This window comes from Rhodamnia argentea, chromosome 6 (genome assembly GCF_020921035.1).
Source record: "Rhodamnia argentea isolate NSW1041297 chromosome 6, ASM2092103v1, whole genome shotgun sequence".
Taxonomy (NCBI): domain Eukaryota; kingdom Viridiplantae; phylum Streptophyta; class Magnoliopsida; order Myrtales; family Myrtaceae; genus Rhodamnia; species Rhodamnia argentea.
Window position 1 is genome coordinate 3,658,878 of NC_063155.1, and position 22,849 is coordinate 3,681,726.

At 38.8% G+C, this 22,849-nt stretch overlaps 2 protein-coding genes across 9 annotated transcripts in view; both read right to left on the bottom strand.

The window, feature by feature from the left end:
- Positions 1–21,607, bottom strand: part of LOC115744916 (glutamine synthetase leaf isozyme, chloroplastic) — a 645,880-nt gene extending 624,273 nt beyond the window's left edge. Inside the window, exons 1-2 of the mRNA XM_048280183.1 lie at positions 21,386–21,607; positions 7,513–7,690 (exon numbers count right to left, since the gene is read on the bottom strand). The gene's annotated coding sequence lies outside the window, so the exon portion shown is untranslated. The remainder of the gene's footprint in view (positions 1–7,512; positions 7,691–21,385) is intronic.
- LOC115757428 (DUF21 domain-containing protein At4g14240-like) overlaps positions 2,870–22,849 on the bottom strand; it is a 33,501-nt gene continuing 13,521 nt past the window's right edge. Inside the window, exons 11-14 of one of the 8 annotated variants that reach the window (XM_048280166.1) lie at positions 4,802–4,848; positions 4,631–4,703; positions 3,420–3,501; positions 2,870–3,170 (exon numbers count right to left, since the gene is read on the bottom strand). In XM_048280166.1, the coding sequence (XP_048136123.1) occupies positions 3,007–3,170; positions 3,420–3,501; positions 4,631–4,703; positions 4,802–4,848 (366 nt within the window). In that variant the 3' untranslated portion in view covers positions 2,870–3,006. Of the gene's footprint in view, positions 3,181–3,419; positions 3,502–4,630; positions 4,704–4,801; positions 4,849–17,056; positions 17,350–18,961; positions 19,009–22,849 lie in introns of those variants that run through there. The other 7 variants (XM_048280172.1, XM_048280173.1, XM_048280175.1 and 4 more) reach the window with 7 other exon arrangements.

Genomic DNA, 22,849 nt, shown 5'->3' on the forward strand with positions numbered 1-22,849 from the left:
AAGGAAACTTGGGAATTGATCCCTTTCTTTGCCTCCTCAGTTACCCTTAGCCGAAGAAAGGGATTGCTTTGCATTTCATTCTTGAAAGAAGGGTCATGTCAAGATTACTATCTTTTGTTCGACGGAATGGTTCTTTCATATCCAATACTCGTATTTTAGCAGGAACAGTTTTAGTGCTAAAAGTGAAATGTTCGGGCTACAATCCAAAACATCGACAAGCTAGTAACTGATCTTTCAAGGAATCTCTCAAAAGTTAAGCTCATTTTAAAAGGGTTGAAACAGCTCTATCTTTCCTATTGGATGGTCTCTCAAGTCCTTTTTTCTTTAACCGTCAAGGATATACTATCTAATCAAAGTTTTTCTTCTCCTATTCTACATTATAAACATAGATATATTGATTTTAATAATTAGTTTCTATTTATAGTTTTATTATTTTCTTCTCACAATTTGATTGAGTATTACTTAGACATTCTTTTTCCGTATTTTGTTGATGCATTACATAAATTCATGAAATTAGGCATTGTCTTTCTTTTTCCTCTGGTTAGGTATACTTATGCGCTAGTCTCAATGCCCATTGGCAGGCCAAGGCTACACCTTATTGTTCATTATGGTATTAAATGCTCAACATTAAAAAAGATTATAATTTTAGCAAATAATATGACTATAATATTAAATATGCATCTCAGTTAGCAACTCGTTTTGGGTGGATTTGGCTAGAGCATTCTAGTGCTCAACATTTTTTCTGTTAACTATTTGGGAGTCTTGCTTATCTTTCTGGAGATGATTGTGTTAGAAATTCAGTACCCCCTGGGTTGTGGACCTCATGAATTTTGAGCATCGTGGTTCTCTATTAGTAAATGCATTTTTTTTTCTATTCTATATTAATTGGGTGACTGTAATGTTAGCTAGGATTTTACTTTGATTTTATTTGAATTTATGAAAATACATCCCATGGTCTATGGCCTAGAGTCTTCCCTTCCTTAGGTTGGAGTATGCTACTAGCATTCAAATTTGATATGATTTCGGAAGCCGCCATCAATCATTTTTGAAATCGATCGAGAATCTAAAATGGTAGGCATGAAAATAGGGGTCGGATCCCCTTGGGAATGTTGAAATATCTATCATGTGTATTCTAATTTGTCACCGCATTTCGCCCAGTTTACAAAAATTAGGCACATTCTTTTCCTTAAGAATAACATGCCGGCATCAAACGTCGTGATGTCAGCCTGGTAGAGGTTTCTTCCCTTGTGTCCGTGTGTTTATGCCATGGAGATGAGAATGCCAATTCTATCGGAAGCATCATGTAGCTCCTCGTCGAGTGAGACTTAAACCCGATTAGACGTTTTCTCATCCCATTTAGACGCGTTTTCATGTGACATTACCATTGGGAGATGTAAGTGGTTTATAATAGTAGTATTTGTTTCCATTCGTTCGTTTACTTCATCTTAATTCATGAATTCATCTTAATTTGTGACTGCATTCCTACATTTAGGGCCTATTTGACAACGATTTTGATTCTCAAAATCAATTCTGATCATAATTGATTTTTTATGATTCTGTTTCCTAGATGAATTTTAGAGTATCAGAACGTATTTGGCAGCCGCACAAAATTTCTGTTCCTGAAACAGAAATTTGTTTGGTAACTTCACATCATTTTTATTCTCAATAACAAGTTCTTTTCCCAATTTTTTTTCATTTAAGTCAAATAGTTACATCTCATCACTACAAAATCAATCTATATAGCATCACTAATAAAATTAATACAAATAATGCATAATCCATAATTAGTCTATTTATTTCATAGAGCATAAAGACATATCCAAGATCCTTATGAAGAAATATAAGCTCAATAGGAAATTTGCACCTGAATTTTTGCCACGAATTTGCACTTTAACACTTTTATATTTAACCAAACCCCCTACCGACCCTACATGTATTGCTAAAACACTAATATATTTAATCAAATTATGGCATATTTATTTCTTATAATTTTCTAAGAATGCAATACAAATTTAGAGAATTTTTTTTATTTTTTCAAAAAAAATTTTTTAATTTTTTCAAAAAAATTATTTTATGTTTTTTCCCAATATATAATTTTAATAGATTAATTTTAAATTAAATTAATTTATCATCATAAAAAATTTATTATTTTTATTGCTAAAAAAATTATTTTTATTTTTAAAAAGTATTTTTTATTTTGTTTTTCTTTTTCTTTTTCTTCAACAATCGGCTAAGATCGGCGGCAGATGAAACAAGTGAAAGCCTTCTCACTTTGTTGATCTTGTTTCTCAAAAGTGGTTCTAAAACAAAAAATCACCTTTTTATTTTGTCCTTGTTTCTACTTCAAATGCGTTGCCAAAAATAAAATCAGAAAATTTTAAGATCAAAATCATTTATATTACCAAATATAAAGACACAAGGATTACCCTGAGCCTAAACAACTACCATGAGCTGCAAGCAGACATTTGTTTCTTGTGGTCGACCAAAGTGAAAACCACCTCGACATTGCCCCACAATGTGTAGTAGCACAAAGAAAGTTACCGCACGTTGCATCTCTTTAGTCCACAAGGTGTACAGACATGGGATTTTGTACTAATAACAAATTGTGCATTTAATGAGTCAAAAGTATCTTTAATCGTCAGATACGTTTCTTTTGTGAAAAATAATTTTCTTAAAAACAATCACATGTGTCGCATAAAATAGTTAGTCAATTAAAATTATTATCATTTCCAACAATAATATATGTATAACATTTGCATAAATGAAGAAAACAGTTTTCGTTCATTCATTTTTATCAGCAATACAAGCGTTCACCTTTTAAAAAATATGTTTCGAATCACTCATTTTCGCGAAACGAACGAAACTCTTGCGTTGAAACTTATACACTTCAATCTCATACTACGGAACCTTCTCCTCTGTTTTCGTATACAAAATAGATTAATTATTTAGCTACGATGAAACAAAATTGCATCAGACGACCGAACATCTTACATATGCCAGACGTTATTAACTTCCAAGAATGCGGTTTTCCGCTATACCCCTTCCGCGGGATATTTTGATTACCTTCGAAAAAGGATCGTTCGAGAATCCTTCGCTTTTAGACTCCGACATCCCATGGAAGCACTGACCAGATGTCACTCGCGCCGAAACTTCGAGCCTAGGCCACAGAGTTTTGCGAACCTAACGAAAAAACGTTTAAGCTCCTGCACTTGCTTGTATAGACAAATTATTTGACCAGACGAAACAGCTCTCTCTCAATATCTTATATTTTTCATCAGATGATTATTCTCGCTGTTTATCATCATCAAAATTTGCAGCAAAGACGACATATTGATTTGCACTTCTCTTTTGAATGATGCTACTATGATGCAGATGTCTTTGCTGGTATAGTACCATCTTATGCTCCTACAGAGGCTCACCTGGAGTCCCTGTCGACCAAGCAGAACTTGGATCATCCTCAACAGTTTTTCTTGGGACCTGCCCGTGCTTGGTTTGGCCTCCCTGTGAACCACATAAAAGCAGATTCTTAGGCTAATGTGATCATAATACTAGGAGTTATCTATCCTGGCCACGCAAATTGAACTAGTACCATCCAAGTCTAGAAGAGTACAAAGTTGGGGTCGTATCAATCTGAAGTCAGCATGGATAGCAAAATAATTTCCTATTAACGACTTTTTTAAAGCTGCGAACAAATTTGCCTGTTCGTATTCCCCTTCTTTTTTTTTTTTTTTTATACTTTTCTGGTGAGGAGATGAAAATTGCTGGTTTCTGCTGTCAATGTTCTTCCTCAGAAGGCGATGATCACTTTCATCGTTCTACTTAGCATGTAATTCAACTCAAATACTATCTTCCAGCTTCTTACTGCAATCCACAATGTACCATGAGAGTTGAGACCCCTTCCTCCAGGGCTCTCTCTCAGAGTTCAAATGTTGCCTTACCTCGCAGAAGGGAATCAATCACTTACTTTTTGCTTTAAATTCTTTCTTTCTCCAGGCTTATCTGGGGCAGGGTTAATCAAGGGAAGGATCAATAGAGGGGTAGCAGTGGGTTCCACACACACACATACACTCATACGGCAAAAACAACTCATTTCATCCCCGCCAATCATGACAGGTTATTACAGTTTTAACCCACCAGTTTATGTGATGTATCACTGCCCCAAACTTGTCAGACTCGCCAAAACCACAACATTATTATTTCACATCCTGTTAAGTTTTGTAGTAATGTGTTGCACTTTGCTCCAAAATACAAATTATGTACCAACTTGACAACTAAGTTCGGTAACGATGGAGGAGAAAATAAGTGCACATGGGCTTAGTTACTACTAACTTCTAACGATATGCCGAGCTACTAATGTCCCAATGAGAAGTCAGATGAGCAAGGAGCTTTTGGCTTTTAATGGCCCTAAATACAGGTAGATGACTCATTTTCAAGAATTTAGTTTCCTAAATCACCCATTTTCTAGAATCTTTGTTTATCTCCTACGTCCTTGATAAGTTCAAAGAAAGCTCAAACTGGCAGTTCACTCTACTTGATCCTTGAGCGAACGATTACAACCGAAGTCTGATATTGAGAACTCTTCTAAGTTCAGATTAACTTATCTTGTTTGAAAACAGAACTGTCAACTTACAGCTCCTTTATGGATGTTCAGTCTCCGAAGTGATGGAGCCCGTGCAACTGATGCAGCTGCAGCTACTCGGATTGTGCCAAAAGAGATGACAGAGAGATGGCCCTTGTCTTTGTATTACGAATCAAATGCCATTACCTAAACCAAACACACGGCATCCTATTTTTGCCGTACCTTTTATGTACATCAACATATTCATCTGTTTCATCAACAATCTCTTCCTGCACTTGGTCGGTTGAATTGTTAAGTACTCTGATAAAAAAGAAAACTATGCAGATGACTGATGAGGCAGCGAAGAAAACCTGAAGAAGTTCTTCAAACACATCCTCGAGAGATGATGCCAACAACCTCCCCATCCTCGATATCTTCTGACAAAAGAGGCAATTCATTCATCGAGGCGTCATTAAGTCGCTTACTTGCATTGACAGGCCTAGGAGCCTTCTCGATGTTAACGATAACATCAGGTTTTTCGTCTTGTTTGACAAGCAAGGGAGTAGTTAACTGGGAGTCTCCAGCAGTGGCTTTGTTTTCTTCAGGTGTGTCCGCATCCAACATTGATGGAAGATTCTTTGATTTCCCTTGGGTCTTCACTACAGCTGCCATATGACTGCTACCCTTTTGAAACTCATTCAGTATGTCGTACAAGGGCATATCTGCTGGAACCCTGGTCAAAAAATCCAGCTTAAACCATCACGCCCTATACTTATGACTACAGGAATGGCTAGTTAACTGGAAGAATCGTTTAGATTTAGCACACCGTGGAATTCTTCTGATCGAAACAGCACTGACAGGGGCCTCTGTTTCTGGTCCAACCGTGAGTAGGCTTTTCACCTGAGAGAGAGGGTTACGCAGTAGACAATGAAGGAACTGTCTTACACTAAAGAGCAGAGATATGGCGAATGTCAGATAGATATGGTCTATAGATTCCTATGTTTACATTTACATTTTCGTAAATGGATCGCAACCAGGTCAACAAAAATATTTACAAGGGATTTTCATTACCCACGAGTTATTGGACCAACCATTCAAGATACAGGAGGAAAAAGGAAAATCCATAAGCAGCTTAAAGAAAATGGGAAATAGCCAGCTATAAAGTCACTGTTTGCTAGACATAACCTAACTGAACACGAGAAAAGAACACTTCGGAGCCCCATAGCAAGTACATTTTCCGCAATTTACAAAAATTAGGGACATTCTTTTGCTTAAGAACAACATGCCCGCATCAAACATCAACCTAGTTTTCCGTGGATAGCCTGGCATGTGAATGAACTTGGAAAGGAAAAGAAGATGGAAATGATAGGCAGGGGAGAGAGAGAGAGAGAGAGAGAGAGCATATGAATTAGGGCATTCATGATACATAGTCGACCGACCAGGAGCTAATTAAGCGAAGCTTGCGCAACCACCATTGGCAAATATGACATAAACAAATATGACATTCTTTTTCTGACGTTGGTTTGAAGAAAAATGCAAACTTATAATCTCTGTACAGAACAGTTCAAGTATTGTTCATCTTTTTGTGCACCGCACACGTAATTTGCAATTATCGTAACGGTGTAGAGCATGATGTCCAAGTTGAGAAGACTCTCAATCCCGGAATAGTAATGTTCCCAGACTTCAAAGCATACACCTTGAACTTGGAAAAGCTCTTGGTGTTTCCACTCTTCTTCTGTTTTAGCAAGAGAAAATCCATGTGTTTGCTGTCATGGGCCTGGCGGTCATTGAGTTCTCTGTGATCCTCATTTGGCATTGTGTCGTCGGTGCCAAAATCTGCCCCAGTTCTGCCTAGCCTGAAAAATAAAGCAGTATGAGTAATAGACATATCTGCTGAACCAAAAAACCTGGGAGCTTATCTCATGGAAGATAGTTCAAACGATGAGCTCTGCTTGTATGACTTGGCCTTCTGGTATGCACGAGAGTTTAGTTTTGAAAAGATTAAAAAAGGACTGGGTACTTCAAAGAAAGGGTCTCTTTAGCAAATACAGTGCCAAAAAGTAGAAAATCGCTTTTTGAAGACTAGTTTCAAGTAGGAAAAACTTACATTTTTGAAGCACAAAATAGCGAGACTTTTATTGATTGCCCTACCGCATTCTCCTTGAAAAAGAAGCTAAAAACAGTGGCATAACTATACTTATCCTTTTAGAACCATTTCAAGGTTACTCTCAAGCCTCATTCCCAAAAGAGAGCTTGTGAACAAGTTAAAAAAAACTGAGGGCAGTTACATAGTTGAAGGAAGTAGACTGCAGAGTGCAACAGTTTTTAAGAGATTAACCACCTTACCAAGGATCAATCAGCAAACATGTCATTCTGATATTTCATTAGATATGATGGGTGATCAACTCGTGAATCTGGACAGTGCACCAAATTCTTTCCTCTCGGAATCCAAAGGCAATCACATGTAAGTACTTTCTTCCTTCACAAACTTGGCATAATTGCAAATTGCTCTTGCCAAAAGCTTTGGCGGCAATATCCATCAGATATCGCCATGGCAGAGAGACTACCTGAACACAGCAACAATCGGTACGACCAATTGAAGTCATAGAGCAAGAAAAAACTGAGACAAGAGTGGATACAAGAGAAATCGAGTCTACATGAGGTCCACAACATAGACTTAAAATTGCTAATGATTGATTTAGTTATAAAAAGAAACGACAACAAAGACTACAGCTTCGTTTGTTAATCCTGCTTCATATAAACACATTTCTTTCCCAAACATTGTTGTCACAAAGAAATGAAGAACAGGTCAATTGTTAACCAAACAAAATGAGCAGGACAACTTTGCAGTGATCAAAATCGAGAATCATAGATTAGACTCCCAGTCCAACTGTCAAAGACCTCTTTTAAATGTCAAACATTTATTTGGGTGCCCAAATTGGCAAAGGATTTACCTGAGAACCTCTGCAGAATGGCTGAATAGCAAACGAAGAATGTGCATTTACACAATGTTGCTGTCTAATGCTAAAAATAAGATCACTTCTCTATCCTCCCCTAGAGCTTGACCGGTACTTGATCCATATAATTCCACTTTGGAAGTTCAGATGGGTGATCAACAGGTCTAGGGATCGCCTGATTTTAGGCATTAATATATCAGCACCATGTAGCATGTGGAAAAGGATAACGCCACATATTTTATTGTCGCCATTCATACCCTCAATTTGCTGTCCAGACCCATGCCAGAACCTCCATTTCTATGGGAACACATCAAGGTAAAAGTTGATTTAAGGGAAACATTTCGTCACTTCATATGGTGAGAGTTTTCCAGAATCATGGGACAGGTGCAGGCATTTCGCCCCTTGTGAAATCAAATAAGCAGAATGCACACCATACCTATAGCAAGAGTTGCGAGCCAGATTTACTGAGCTCAGAGTGTAAATTTTCTTCATTTCTCTCGCACGTTGAAGAATAAAGCGATGTTTCCAGACCCTGTTGACGTGGACATCTAAGACAAGGATCATCAGAAACAAAGCATAGACGAATAAAGCAGCAAACTTTAATCTAAGACTCAAAGAGAGGCACAAAGAAAAAGCCATGAACACATGAGGACAAAAAGTTAACAATCCACTTACCAATGGGGATAGTGACAAGCCCATTGTCGAGACAAATGGAAATGGAGGATGATCAGCCCTAGGGTTTTGGTGATGAGGAGTATAAATTTTCTGCATCCAAGGAGATGATGTATCCATGTCCCCCAAATCGAATCAACTATCGAAAACAAATCAAGAATTATTCATGTGAAAATATGGGAAACAAGATACCTTCATTAGTCGAGAGATATGTGGGGGATATGAGCAATGTTGTGCCAGTCCTCGGCTCCATCTCTTTTGCACCTCTCCTCGAATTCTGGGCAATCGGAGATCCATAGGTGAGTAAGGGATGCAAGCCTCATTCCCAAAAGAGAGCTTGTGAACAAGTAAAACAACTGAGGGCAGTCACATAGTTGGAGGAAGCAGATTGCAGAGCGCCACAGTTTAAGACTTAACGGATGATCAACTAGCAAACATGTTATTCCGACATAAGGGATGATCAACTTCGTGAATCTTGATTGGCAGTGCCACCTGATTCTTTCCTCTCGCTATAAAAAGAAAAAAAAGGAAATCACATTGAAGCAGTTTCTTCGCCCACGAACTTGGCATAATTGCATCAGATATGGACATGGCAGAGCAATTGAAGAGTCAGAGAAGAAGAAGAAGAAGAAGAAGAAGAAGCTGAGACGAGAGTGAATTACAAGAGAAATCAGAGTCTACATGAGAAGAAGTAGGGAAGGAATTATAAGCGATGTGTCCCCCAATCGAATCACCAGTCAAAAAGGCATTTGGGGAGGGAGGAACAACAAAAATGCGTGTAATAATCAGAATTAGGCCTCGCGAGAGACATGTCTCTCTCTCTCTCAAGCAAATCGAATCACATACCTTCTTCATGTTGTTGTTATGTCAATGTGGGGGATATGAGCAATCTTGTACCAGTCCTCGCCTCCATCTCTTTTGCACCTCTTCCTCAATTCTGGGCAATCGAGGATGTCTAGGTAAGTAAGGGATGCAAGCCTTCGTATTCCTTCGGGTAATGACGTCAGCGAGGGGCACCTTGTGATGTCAAGCCATTGAAGTGATTGAAGGTTCCCGATCTGCTCTGGTAATTCCTTCAATTTGTCGCAAATCGAAATCTCGAGACGCTCGAGATTGCTGGCCTGTAGAAGCCACTGCGGGAGATATTTTAGTTTTGGAAGGCACGAGATTATCACGGAGCGGAGATTGTGAAGAAGGCCTCCATCCAAGATGATGATGTTGCCGCTTTCTTCTTTCGATAAATCCAATTCCGCGCAATTCAAGATAGAGAGATCCACGAGACTGGATAGATGTCTCATTCCGAGTGACGAGACGGAAGTCAACATAGGACAATATCCGATGCGAAGGGATTCGAGTGAGGTGAGACTTTTCAAACACTCCTCAGGCAAACATTCTAGACGGTACATAAAACTTATATCCGGAGTCTTCAACTTGTTAACGCCAACTATCTGATTTATCAACGCTAGGTTGGCCTTACTCAGCTTTAACTCCTTAAGATGTGGAGTTCGTGGCATGGCTTTCAATTTCTCACAGCCATGGATCACTAATCTCAATAGACTAGGAAATGATGTCGTTGTTGAAGTGAATGAATGGTCTGACTCGATGAATTCCAATTTACTCATCCCATAAATCTCTAAAGTCTGGAGGCGAGGTAGTTGGCCTAATTGAGGGAGCCATTTACATCTCGTGCATCTCCATAATCGCAACTCAACTAAATTTGGCAAGGAAGACACAAGGCTATTGTTCAACATCCACCTTGGAAACCTCTCACCTTTATATCCCTTGATCGCCAACTCCTCTAGATTTGAGGACGGCTGCAATCCATTTAATAGAGCCTCATCTCTAACCTTGATTATCGCGTCATCGGCGTCGAAATTGGCCCAGCTAAGTGCCAAAGATTCTAGAAAACGCTTCCCTATCAAGTTCGCGGTCGTGGATTCTGCTACATCCGTCACGCTTCCTAAATTTTCAATGCAAAGTCTTCCCCGGATGTCATTAAGACCATTTAGCTCCCCGAGTTCGCAATAATTCTTAGCAAGAGCTTTATCTTTGGGTAAAATGAAACGCGTTAGCCTATGCAAAGAACTCAATTGCCTCAGTCCGCGCGGTACACAACTAAGCCTTTTACAGCCGTCTATGTCTAGATTCCGAAGGCTCACTAACTTCCTTATGCCCTTTGGCAATGCTTCAAGGGAATCACAACCAGAGAGATTAAGCGTTTGCAAATTCTGCAATCTCGTAATGGAGTTAGGAAGCCTTTTGAGTGTTGTATTGTGAGAGAGATTGAGATATGTGAGATGCTTCAACTTACAAATGGACCTTGGCACCTTCTCGACATATGTGTAGTGTAGATCCAAGATGCGTAACCTCTTGAAACTTTGCATGAGTTGGCATAGATCTACTTCACTTCTTTGCGGTGGCATAGTAGAAAGAAATGTCCTCGGGGGACATGCTTTCAGGCGTGAGATTGGAAGGTCACCCACGGATATATGACGGGTTCTTTCGTGAACGGATTTTCTGTCATCCCATGCCACCCAATACTCGGTCCCTGCAACCATGCAAGCTAGATCATGCATCAAATCATGCATCTTGCAAGTCTCCTCTTTCGTGTCTGGATCTTGTTTAAAATCTTGGAAGAAGTTACTCCAAAGTAGATCCATGAAATATCCACGACCAATGTCTTCTAAATGTTGTCTTCTATTCGATGGCAGGATAAATCCTTCTGCCATCCAAAGGTCGACCAAAGTCCGCTTGTCCATCACAAAATCTTTGGGGAACAATGAACAAAACGCGAAACATCGCTTCAAATGTGAGGGAAGATGGTCATAACTAAGTTTAAGAATTAATGTTATGCCGTCTTCCCTTTGAGACACGTCTGGGAGCTCATTTTCTTTGAATTGCGACCATTCGTGCTTACTTTTCTTAACAAGTAAACTCCCAATAATTCGAACAACCAATGGAACCCCGTAGCACTTCGTAACAATATCTTTACAAATAGCTAGCATGTTGGGATCTTTTTTCTCCTCTTCATTACAACAAGCCATTTGCATTAATAATTTAAGAGAAGCACTCTCAGATAAGCCCCTAAGAAGATGATGCGGCGTAGTGCTAGTGATCTTCGCAACTAGAGGAAGGCGTGTAGTTATAAGGATCTTGCTTCCTCTAGCACCTCCCACCAATAAAGTTTTCAAGCTCAACCATGTTTCTTGTTCTTCATTCCACCAATCATCTAAAACTAAGAGGTATCTCTTTCCATCAATCTCTCCCCTCAGCTCACTTTGCAACTGATCCATCGTAACCCCGGTTGGTTCTATCTTCTTTGCACAAGCTATCATATCTTTCACTATTTTTTTCTTGTCAAAGTTATCAGAGACACAAACCCACATTTTCAAGTTAAACTGTTTGCTAACCATCTCATCATTATACACACACTGAGCAAGAGCTGTTTTTCCAAGCCCCCCAATGCCAACTATTGGAAGAATGGAAACATCCTCTTTCACGTTTGAATCCATTAAAAAATCCTTGACCTTCTTCTTATCATCATCTCTCCCTATAATATCTCCCTCACGTATAAAAGAATGCGTTTCTTCTCTCTTCCTCCACTCTCTTTCTATGTGTGAATCCACGGGGCGCTCATTCAGGTGGAATTTCTTTTCAGCCTTAATGGCTTGTATTCTCTCCCTCACTGCTCTTACTTTGTTACTCATCTTCAATTTAAAAGCAAGCTGGTTTGAACTTGAGAAAAATGTCTTTACCTCCTTGATCATTTCATTGTGGCCCCTCAGTTCTCGTCGAATAGCTTCGATGTTGAATTCTTCAAGGACGTCCTGTGCCTCATAGAAAGCGTCTTTTAGATCCTCAACCCAAACTCTAACATGGAGAGTCTGATGGTATTGTTCTTCTGCGTGGTCTAGTACAGGTTGAAGCCTGGAGACAGTGTCCCTAAGCTCCTTGAGTTCATGCTTGACGCCCCAAAACTTTCCAACTGTTTCTATTGCTTGAGAACCGAGAATAGAAACGATCTTTCCAGCAATGCTGACGACAGCTTCTGCCATTTTTGCTCTCTCTTTCCCTCTGTGGATCGGAATATATTAGTTCAGTCGGTCCAAGCCTAGAGGCTTCTCATGACGTGTATAAGAAGTTAAAGTTGATGCTCACCTGAGACTGGCAAATTGCAAGCTTGACAAATCTAATTATGAACTTCTACGAACGACTTGACCTGTTATAGATAGGAATTTTGATCATCCATGCAAGTCTAAATAAAACATTCGGACCCACCGAGGTCGCGTCCAATGCCCGCAAGAACACTTCCATTTTTTATGAGGCTTCATTCTTTGCCTTTTTGTCAAAAGATGACCGATCATTCTTTACTCTCTTGGGATGAATTTTATGTATGACAAAGTTGGTAACGAAGCTTATGTTTTAAACGTAGGAAATAGTATTTTGCTTTGATTCGGGTACTCTGAGATGTGAGCTACGATTAACTAGTCACTATATATGTGTGTGTAGTTATACGTATCATGCAATGCACATTGGGATAGGGATTCTTTATGTGGAAACAGAAATCTTATGCTTCGGTAACAAAATGTATTTGTTTAAAAAAAATCATAATGGATTTGTTTACATTCTGATAGCAACACTACTCCTCTCAATTCAAAACTCTCCTCACGTGACATTATTGTTATTATTTTACTAAACCAAGACGATTGAATAGGGAAGTTCACTCTCCTTGCTAATCTCTCAAAATTATTTGCTTCCTATGTATAAACGGTTCTACATATTTTTTTTTCTTGCGTTATTGTTTCTTGTTCTCGAAATAAATGAAAAAACTGCCTTAAAGATGTCTTCCCACACTAGATAATTACAGAACTTGCACATTATGCAGTGTACAAATCCTACATTTTGGGATACTAAACATATTCCCATGCAGGGCCAAAAATGACGGACATACCCCTCGCTTTTTCTGGCATACACAATATGTAAAACAGTCTCTTATTTTTTCAGTATCCTATCGTAATCATAATAATTAGTTTGGGATCCTTCACTCTGTTAAAATTTGTATCTTTTCTTTAACAATTACAGGAGCACAAGTAATCAAACATTGAAACAGCGTTTATTATTCTTTTTATGCATAAAAACGTGCATTAGCTATTTATTTCATTATGATAATAACAGTTTGTTATTCATTTTGAAGTATGCCTAGTCTTGTTCTGAATAATTTATTATGCACGTCACATGTCTACTTTTGTTAAATTGCGACATGCTCATCCTCCTACCAGTAATATGATTGGTCCTACTCATTATTTTAAATTGAATGCATTTTTCTCTATGCCTGACAATCCTTGATGCATAATTCGATGATATTCTCACGTAGGGTTTGTTTCATATTGCATAAACAGACTATTCCTTTACACAATTTCCTAAATTTACTAACAAATGTCATTTTCAGAGACTTGTTACAGGTTATTTCACACAAGCATTGCGTCTGCAATGAGACTAGGCTGAAAAAATAAAATAAAACAAAAACGAGGCTTTAGTTGTTTTGCTGTTGCTTGTGAAAGCGCAGAGCTTGAGATCCACTACAGGAGGTCCGTGATTTGTTTGTCGAAGATTTTACGTGATTCTAGAGTTTACTAGTCTAACATGCTTGCAAAGGCAATGAAAATGCTGGTGAAAATAAATATCTAATCTTATAGTTCATGAAATAATAAACCGATGCATGCATGGTGAAAATAACTTAAGAGCGAAATTACCAGGAGTACGGGCGACACTGAAGGATCGAATTTGACAGCGGCGAGCCTAGATGAAATGCAAGCAACTAGATTAGAAATGGTTCTTGAGTGGTGCCTGCATCCATCCTCATTGCACATTATACAGAGAAAGAAAAGAGGAAGAATCCTTTCTTGGGTGAACCCAACAAGGAAACTTGGGAATTGATCCCTTTCTTTGCCTCCTCAGTTACCCTTAGCCGAAGAAAGGGATTGCTTTGCATTTCATTCTTGAAAGAAGGGTCATGTCAAGATTACTATCTTTTGTTCGACGGAATGGTTCTTTCATATCCAATACTCGTATTTTAGCAGGAACAGTTTTAGTGCTAAAAGTGAAATGTTCGGGCTACAATCCAAAACATCGACAAGCTAGTAACTGATCTTTCAAGGAATCTCTCAAAAGTTAAGCTCATTTTAAAAGGGTTGAAACAGCTCTATCTTTCCTATTGGATGGTCTCTCAAGTCCTTTTTTCTTTAACCGTCAAGGATATACTATCTAATCAAAGTTTTTCTTCTCCTATTCTACATTATAAACATAGATATATTGATTTTAATAATTAGTTTCTATTTATAGTTTTATTATTTTCTTCTCACAATTTGATTGAGTATTACTTAGACATTCTTTTTCCGTATTTTGTTGATGCATTACATAAATTCATGAAATTAGGCATTGTCTTTCTTTTTCCTCTGGTTAGGTATACTTATGCGCTAGTCTCAATGCCCATTGGCAGGCCAAGGCTACACCTTATTGTTCATTATGGTATTAAATGCTCAACATTAAAAAAGATTATAATTTTAGCAAATAATATGACTATAATATTAAATATGCATCTCAGTTAGCAACTCGTTTTGGGTGGATTTGGCTAGAGCATTCTAGTGCTCAACATTTTTTCTGTTAACTATTTGGGAGTCTTGCTTATCTTTCTGGAGATGATTGTGTTAGAAATTCAGTACCCCCTGGGTTGTGGACCTCATGAATTTTGAGCATCGTGGTTCTCTATTAGTAAATGCATTTTTTTTTCTATTCTATATTAATTGGGTGACTGTAATGTTAGCTAGGATTTTACTTTGATTTTATTTGAATTTATGAAAATACATCCCATGGTCTATGGCCTAGAGTCTTCCCTTCCTTAGGTTGGAGTATGCTACTAGCATTCAAATTTGATATGATTTCGGAAGCCGCCATCAATCATTTTTGAAATCGATCGAGAATCTAAAATGGTAGGCATGAAAATAGGGGTCGGATCCCCTTGGGAATGTTGAAATATCTATCCTGTGTATTCTAATTTGTCACCGCATTTCGCCCAGTTTACAAAAATTAGGCACATTCTTTTCCTTAAGAATAACATGCCGGCATCAAACGTCGTGATGTCAGCCTGGTAGAGGTTTCTTCCCTTGTGTCCGTGTGTTTATGCCATGGAGATGAGAATGCCAATTCTATCGGAAGCATCATGCAGCTCCTGGTCGAGTGAGACTTAAACCCGATTAGACGTTTTCTCGTCCGATTTAGACTCGTTGTTTGTCACTTTAGGTCTTGCATGAAGGCTGCGTTTTCATGTGACATTACCATTGGGAGATGTAAGTGGCTTATAATAGTAATATTTGTTTCCTTTCGTTCGTTTACATCATCTTAATTCATGAATTCATCTTAATTTGTTACTGCATTCCTACATTTAGGGCCTATTTGACAACGATTTTGATTCTCAAAATCAATTTTGATCATAATTGATTTTTTATGATTCTCTTTCCTGGATGAATTTTAGAGTATCAGAACGTGTTTGGCAGCCATACAAAATTTCTGTTCCTGAAACAGAAATGTGTTTGGTAACTTCACATAATTTATGTTCTCAATAACAAGTTCTTTTCCCAATTTTTTTCATTTAAGTCAAATAGTTACGTCTTATCACTACAAAATCAATCTATATAGCATCACTAATAAAATTAATACAGATTATGCATAATCCATAATTAGTCTATTTATTTCATAGAGCATAAAGACATATCCAAGATCCTTATGAAGAAATATAAGCTCAATAGGAAATTTGCACCTGAATTTTTGCCACGAATTTGCACTTTAACACTTTTATATTTAACCAAACCCCTACCCGACCCTACCTGTATTGCTAAAACACTAATATATTTAATCAAATTATGGCATATTTATTTCTTATAATTTTCTAAGAATGCAATACAAATTTAGAGAATTTTTTTTTATTTTTTCAAAAAAAAAAAATTTAATTTTTTCAAAAAAATTATTTTATGTTTTTTCCCAATATATAATTTTAATAGATTAATTTTAAATTAAATTAATTTATCATCATAAAAAAATTTATTATTTTTATTGCTAAAAAAAATTATTTTTATTTTTAAAAAGTATTTTTTATTTTGTTTTTCTTTTTCTTTTTCTTCAACAATCAGCTAAGATCAGCGGCAGATGAAACAAGTGAAAGCCTTCTCACTTTGTTGATCTTGTTTCTCAAAAGTGGTTCTAAAACAAAAAATCACCTTTTTATTTTGTCCTTGTTTCTACTTCAAATGCGTTGCCAAAAATAAAATCAGAAAATTTTAAGATCAAAATCATTTATATTACCAAATATAAAGACACAAGGATTACCCTGAGCCTAAACAACTACCATGAGCTGCAAGCAGACATTTGTTTCTTGTGGTCGACCAAAGTGAAAACCACCTCGACATTGCCCCACAATGTGTAGTAGCACAAAGAAAGTTACCGCACGTTGCATCTCTTTAGTCCACAAGGTGTACAGACATGGGATTTTGTACTAATAACAAATTGTGCATTTAATGAGTCAAAAGTATCTTTAATCGTCAGATACGTTTCTTTTGTGAAAAATAATTTTCTTAAAAACAATCACATGTGTCGCATAATAGTTAGTCAATTAAAATTATTATCATTTCCAACAATAATATATGTATAACATTTGCATAAATGAAGAAAACAGTTTTCGTTCATTCATTTTTATCAGCAATACAAGCGTTCACCTTTTAAAAAATATGTTTCGAATCACTCATTTCCTCGAAACGAACGAAGCCCTTACAATGAAACTCATACACTTCAATCTCATACTACGTAACCTTCTCCTCTGTTTTCGTATACAAAATAGATTAATTATTCAGCTATGATGAAACAAAATTGCATCAGACGACTGAACATCTTACATATGCCAGACGTTATTAACTTCCAAGAATGCGGTTTTCCGCTATACCCCTTCCACGGGATATTTTGATTACCCTGGAAAAAGGATCGTTCGAGAATCCTTCGCTTGTAGACTCCGACATCCCATGGAAGCACTTACCAGATGTCACTCGCGCCGAAACTTCGAGCCTAGGCCACAGAGGTTTGCAAACCTAACGAAAAAACATTTAAGCTCCTGCACTTGCTTGTATAGACAAATTATTTGACCAGATGAAACAGCTCTCTCTCAATATCTTATATTTTTCATTAGATGATTATTCTCGCTGTTTATCATCATCAAAATTTGCAGCAAAGACGACATATTGATTTGCACTTCTCTTTTGAATGATGCTACTATGATGCAGATGTCTTTGCTGGTATAGTACCATCTTATGCTCCTACAGAGGCTCACCTGGAGTCCCTGTCGACCAAGCAGAACTTGGATCATCCTCAACAGTTTTTCTTGGGACCTGCCCGTGCTTGGTTTGGCCTCCCTGTTAACCACATAAGAGCAGATTCTTAGGCTAATGTGATCATAATACTAGGAGTTATCTATCCTGGCCACGCAAATTGAACTAGTACCATCCAAGTCTAGAAGAGTACAAAGTTGGGGTCGTATCAATCTGAAGTCAGCATGGATAGCAAAATAATTTCCTATTAGCGGCTCTTTTAAAGCTGCGAACAAATTTGCCTGTTCGTATTCCCCTTTCTTTTCTTTTTCCTTTTTTATACTTTGCTGGTGAGGAGATGAAAATTGCTGGTTTCTGCTGTCAAAGTACTTCCTCAGAAGGCGATGATCACTTTCATCGTTCTACTTAGCATGTAATTCAACTCAAATACTATCTTCCAGCTTCTTACTGCAATCCACAATGTACCATGAGAGTTGAGACCCCTTCCTCCAGGGCTCTCTCTGAGAGTTCAAATGTTGCCTTACCTCGCAGAAGGGAATCAATCACTTACTTTTTGCTTTAAATTCTTTCTTTCTGCAGGCTTATCTGGGGCAGGGCTTATCAAGGGAAGGATCAATAGAGGGAAGAAGATTGACCCCGGTAGCAGTGGGTTCCACACAAACGCATACACTCATATAGTAAAAATAACTCATTTCATCCCCGCCAATCATGACAGGTTATCACAGTTTTAACCCACCAGTTTATGTGATGTATCACTACCCCAAAATTTTCAGACTCGCCAAAACCACAACATTATTATTTCACATCCTGTTAAGTTTTGTAGTAATGTGTTGCACTTTGCTCCAAAATACAAATTATGTACCAACTTGACAACTAAGTTCGGTAACGATGGAGGAGAAAATAAGTGCACATGGGCTTAGTTACTACTAACTTCTAACAATATGCCGAGCTACTAATGTCCCAATGAGAAGTCAGATGAGCAAGGAGCTTTCGGCTTTTAATGGCCCTAAGTACAGGTAGATGACTCATTTTCAAGAATTTAGTTTCCTAAATCACCCATTTTCTAGAATCTTTGTTTATCTCCTACGTCCTTCATAAGTTCAAAGAAAGCTCAAACTGGCAGTTCACTCTACTTGATCCTTGAGCGAACGATTACAACCGAAGTCTGATATTGAGAACTCTTCTAAGTTCAGATTAACTTATCTTGTTTGAAAACAGAACTGTCAACTTACAGCTCCTTTATGGATGTTCAGTCTCCGAAGTGATGGAGCCCGTGCAACTGATGCAGCTGCAGCTACTCGGATTGTGCCAAAAGAGATGACAGAGAGATGGCCCTTGTCTTTGTATTACGAATCAAATGCCATTACATAAGCCAAACACACGACATCTTATTTTTGCAGTACCTTTTATGTACATCAACATATTCATCTGTTTCTTCAACAATCTCTTCCTGCACTTGGTCGGTTAAATTGTTAAGTACTCTAATCAAAAAGAAAACTATGCAGATAACTGATGAGGCAGCGAAGAAAACCTGAAGAAGTTCTTCAAACACATCCTCGAGAGTGACGATGCCAACAACCTCCTCATCCTCGATATCTTCTGACAAAAGATGCAAGTCATTCATCGAGGCGTCATTAAGTCGCTTACTTGCATTGACAGGCCTAGGAGCCTTCTCGATGTTAACAATAACATCAGGTTTTTCATCTTGTTTGACAAGCAAGGGAGTAGTTAACAGGGAGTCTCCAGCAGTGGCTTTGTTTTCTTCAGGTGTGTCTGCATCCAGCATTGATGGAAGATTCTTTGATTTCCCTTGGGTCTTCACTACAGCTGCCATATGACTGCTACCCTTTTGAAACTCATTCAGTATGTCGTACAAGGGCATATTTGCTGGAACCCTGGGCAAAAAATCCAGCTTAAGCTATCTCGCCCTATGGTTATGGCTAAAGGATTGGCTAGTTAATCATTTAGATTTAGCACACCGTGGAAGTCTTTTGATCGAAACAGCACTGACAGGGGTCTCTGTTTCTGGTCTAACCGTGAGTAGGCTTTTCACCTGAGAGAGAGGGTGCACAGTAGACAAATCAAGGAACTGTCTTATACTAAAGAACAGAGATATGGCGAGTATTTTTTATTTTGAGATATACCAGAAGAAGACCAATGACATTTTTGAGATTCCCAGAATAGACGGGAACTCGGCTATGACCCTGTGCAAGAATCTTTCCCATTGCTTCCCTAAACAGTTGTGCCACAAATGTCAGATAGAACCGGGTCTTGAATCTGTCCAGAACCGGAACTACCCCTTAAGGTTCCAGTTCACCCATGGCCACGAATCGGAACCACCGGTTCGTGAACCGGAATAGGCCGGTTCCAGCTCGTAGCCATCTCTAGCGTGAGTAATAGACATATCTGTTGAACCAAAAAACTTGGGAGCTCATCTCATGGAAGATAGTTCAAACGACGAGCTCTGTTTGTATGACTTGGCCTTCTGGTATGCACAAGAGTTTAGTTTTGAAAAGACAAAAATATGGACTGGGTACTTCAAAGAAAGGGTCTCTTTAGCAAATACAGCACCAAAAAGTAGAAAATCGCTTTTTGAAGACTAGTTTCAAGTAGGAAAAACTTACATTTTTGAAGCACAAAATAGCGAATCTTATTGATTGCCCTACCGCATTCTCCTTGAAAAATAAACTAAAAACGGAGGCATAACTATGCTTATCCTTTTAGAACCATTTCAAGGTTACTCTCAAGCCTCATTCCCAAAAGAGAGCTTGTGCACAAGTAAAACAACTGACGGCAGTTACACAGTTGAAGGAAGTAGACTGCAGAGTGCAACAGTTCAAGAGATTAACCACCTTACCAAGGATCAATCAGCAAACATCTTATTTTGATATTCCATTAGATATGATGGATGATCAACTCGTGAACCTTGACAGTGCACCCAATTCTTTCCTCTCGAAATCAAAAGGCAATCACATTGAAGTACTTTCTTCTTTCACAAAGTTGCCTAATTGCAAATTGCGCTCCAGCCAAAAGCTTTGGCAAAAATACCCATCAGATATCGCCATGGCAGAGAAAGACTACCTGAGCACAGCAATGATCAGTATGACCAATTGTAGTCATAAAACAAGAAAAATCTGAGACGAGTGGATACAAGAGAAATCTAGTCTACATGAGGTCCACAACATAGACTTAAAATTTCTAATGATTGATTTAGTTACAAAAAGAAATAAGAACAAAGACTTCTGCTTCATTCGTTAATCCTGCCCCATACAAAAACATTTCTTTTCCAAAGATTGTTGTCACAAAGAGATGACGAACAGGTCAATTGTCAACCAAACAATATGAGCAGGACAACCTTGCAGTGATCAAAATGGAGAGTCACAGATTAGACTCCCAGTCCAACTGTCATAAGACATCTTTTAAATGTCAAACATTTATTGGATTGCTTAAGATGACGCTCAAATTGGCAAATGATTTACCTGAGAACCTTAGAAGAATGGCTGAACAGCAAACGAAGCATGTGCATTTCCATTCTCTCCCTCCCTCGCAGTTCCCTTCAAACTCTTCACAGAGAGACTTTGGAAACTAACACTAAACAATTTGCAGCTTTTAGTTCACACGATGTTGCTCTCAGAAGCTAACAATAAGATCACTTCACTATCCTCCCCTGGAGCTCGACCGGTACTTGATCCATATAATTCCACTTTGGAAGTTCAGACAGGTGATCAAAAGGTCTAGGGATCACCTGATTTCAGGCATTAACAGATCAGTATCATGTAGCATGTGAAAAAAGGACAACGCTACATATTTATGGCCGCCATTCATACCCTTGATTTGCTGCGCAGATCCATGCCAGAACCTCCGTTTCTATGGAAACACATTGAGGTAAAAGTTGATTTTTAAGGGAAGCAAAACCAGAACCCATTCTGCAGAGAAACATTTTATCACTTCATGGGGTGAGAGTTTTCCAGAATCATGGGACTGTGAAGGCATTTCGCTCCTTGTGAAATCAAATAAGCAGATTGCACACCATATCTACAGCACGAGTGGCGAGCCCGATTTAACGAGCTCGGAGTTGGATGATGAGGAGCATAAATTGTCTCCATTTCTCTCGGGCGTTCGAGAGTGGAAATCATGCCGGACAGAAAAGAGGGCTGGGCGCACGGAGAATTACGCGATAGCCGCAGCAGCTTCGGTAGTTGGCCAAGGGAGAGAATTCCGCAGTAGCTCCCTCCCACTCCTTCTCTTTCCATCTTGTTCGCTTCAATCGCTTCCTCTGAGAGAGAGAGAGAGAGAGAGAGAGAGAGGCAAATGGCAATGGAGGATGATGAGTCTCGGGTTTTGGTGATGTATGTGTATAAATTTTCTGCATCCAAGGAGATGGCCGAACCTTTCAGCGATGTGTCGAAGCACAAATCGAGCATTTGTTCATGTGAAAATGTGGGAAACAGACAAGGTCCACATACCTTAAGAAAAAATCGTGAGATATGTGGGGGATATGAGCAATCTTGTACCAGTCCTCGCCTCCATCTCTTTTGCACCTCTTCACCAATTCTGGGCAACCGACGATGGATAGGTGAGTAAGGGATGCCAGCCTTCGCATTCCTTCGGGTAATGACGCCAGCGAGGGGCACCCGATAATTTCAAGCAGTTGAAGTGATCGAAGGGCCTCCATTTGCTCCGTTAATAATTCCTTCAAACTGAAGCACCAGGAAATGTGGAGACGCTCGAGATTGCTGGCCTGTAGAAGCCACTGCGGGAGAGATTCTAGCTTGGGAAGGTAAACGATTTTCACAGAGCGGAGACTGTGAAGAAGTCCTCCATTGAAATCCAAGATGTTGCCCCTTTCGTCCTTGGATATATCCAGCTCCCTACAATTCCAGATAGAGAGACGCTGGAGACTCGATAGACGTCGCATACCTCCCGAGAGCGAAGTCAACCGAGGACATTTACCGATCTTAAGAGATTCAAGTGAGGTGAGACTTTTGAAACACTCCTCGGGCAGACATTCTAGAAATTTCATCCCCCGTATTTCCAGACTCTTCAACTTGTCGAGGCCAAGTTGAGGGAAATGTTTACATCTTTTGCAACCCTCCAAGCTCAACCGAACCAAATTGGGCAAGGAAGACCCATCCGTCATCCACCCGGGAAAGCTCTCACCTTTATATCCTTTTATCCTCAACTCCTGCAGATTCGTGGGTGGCCTCAGTCCATCTAACAGCGCTTCACCTCTATCCCGAATTACTGCATCACCGGTATCGCCGTCGCTCCAAACAAGAGTCAAAGATTCC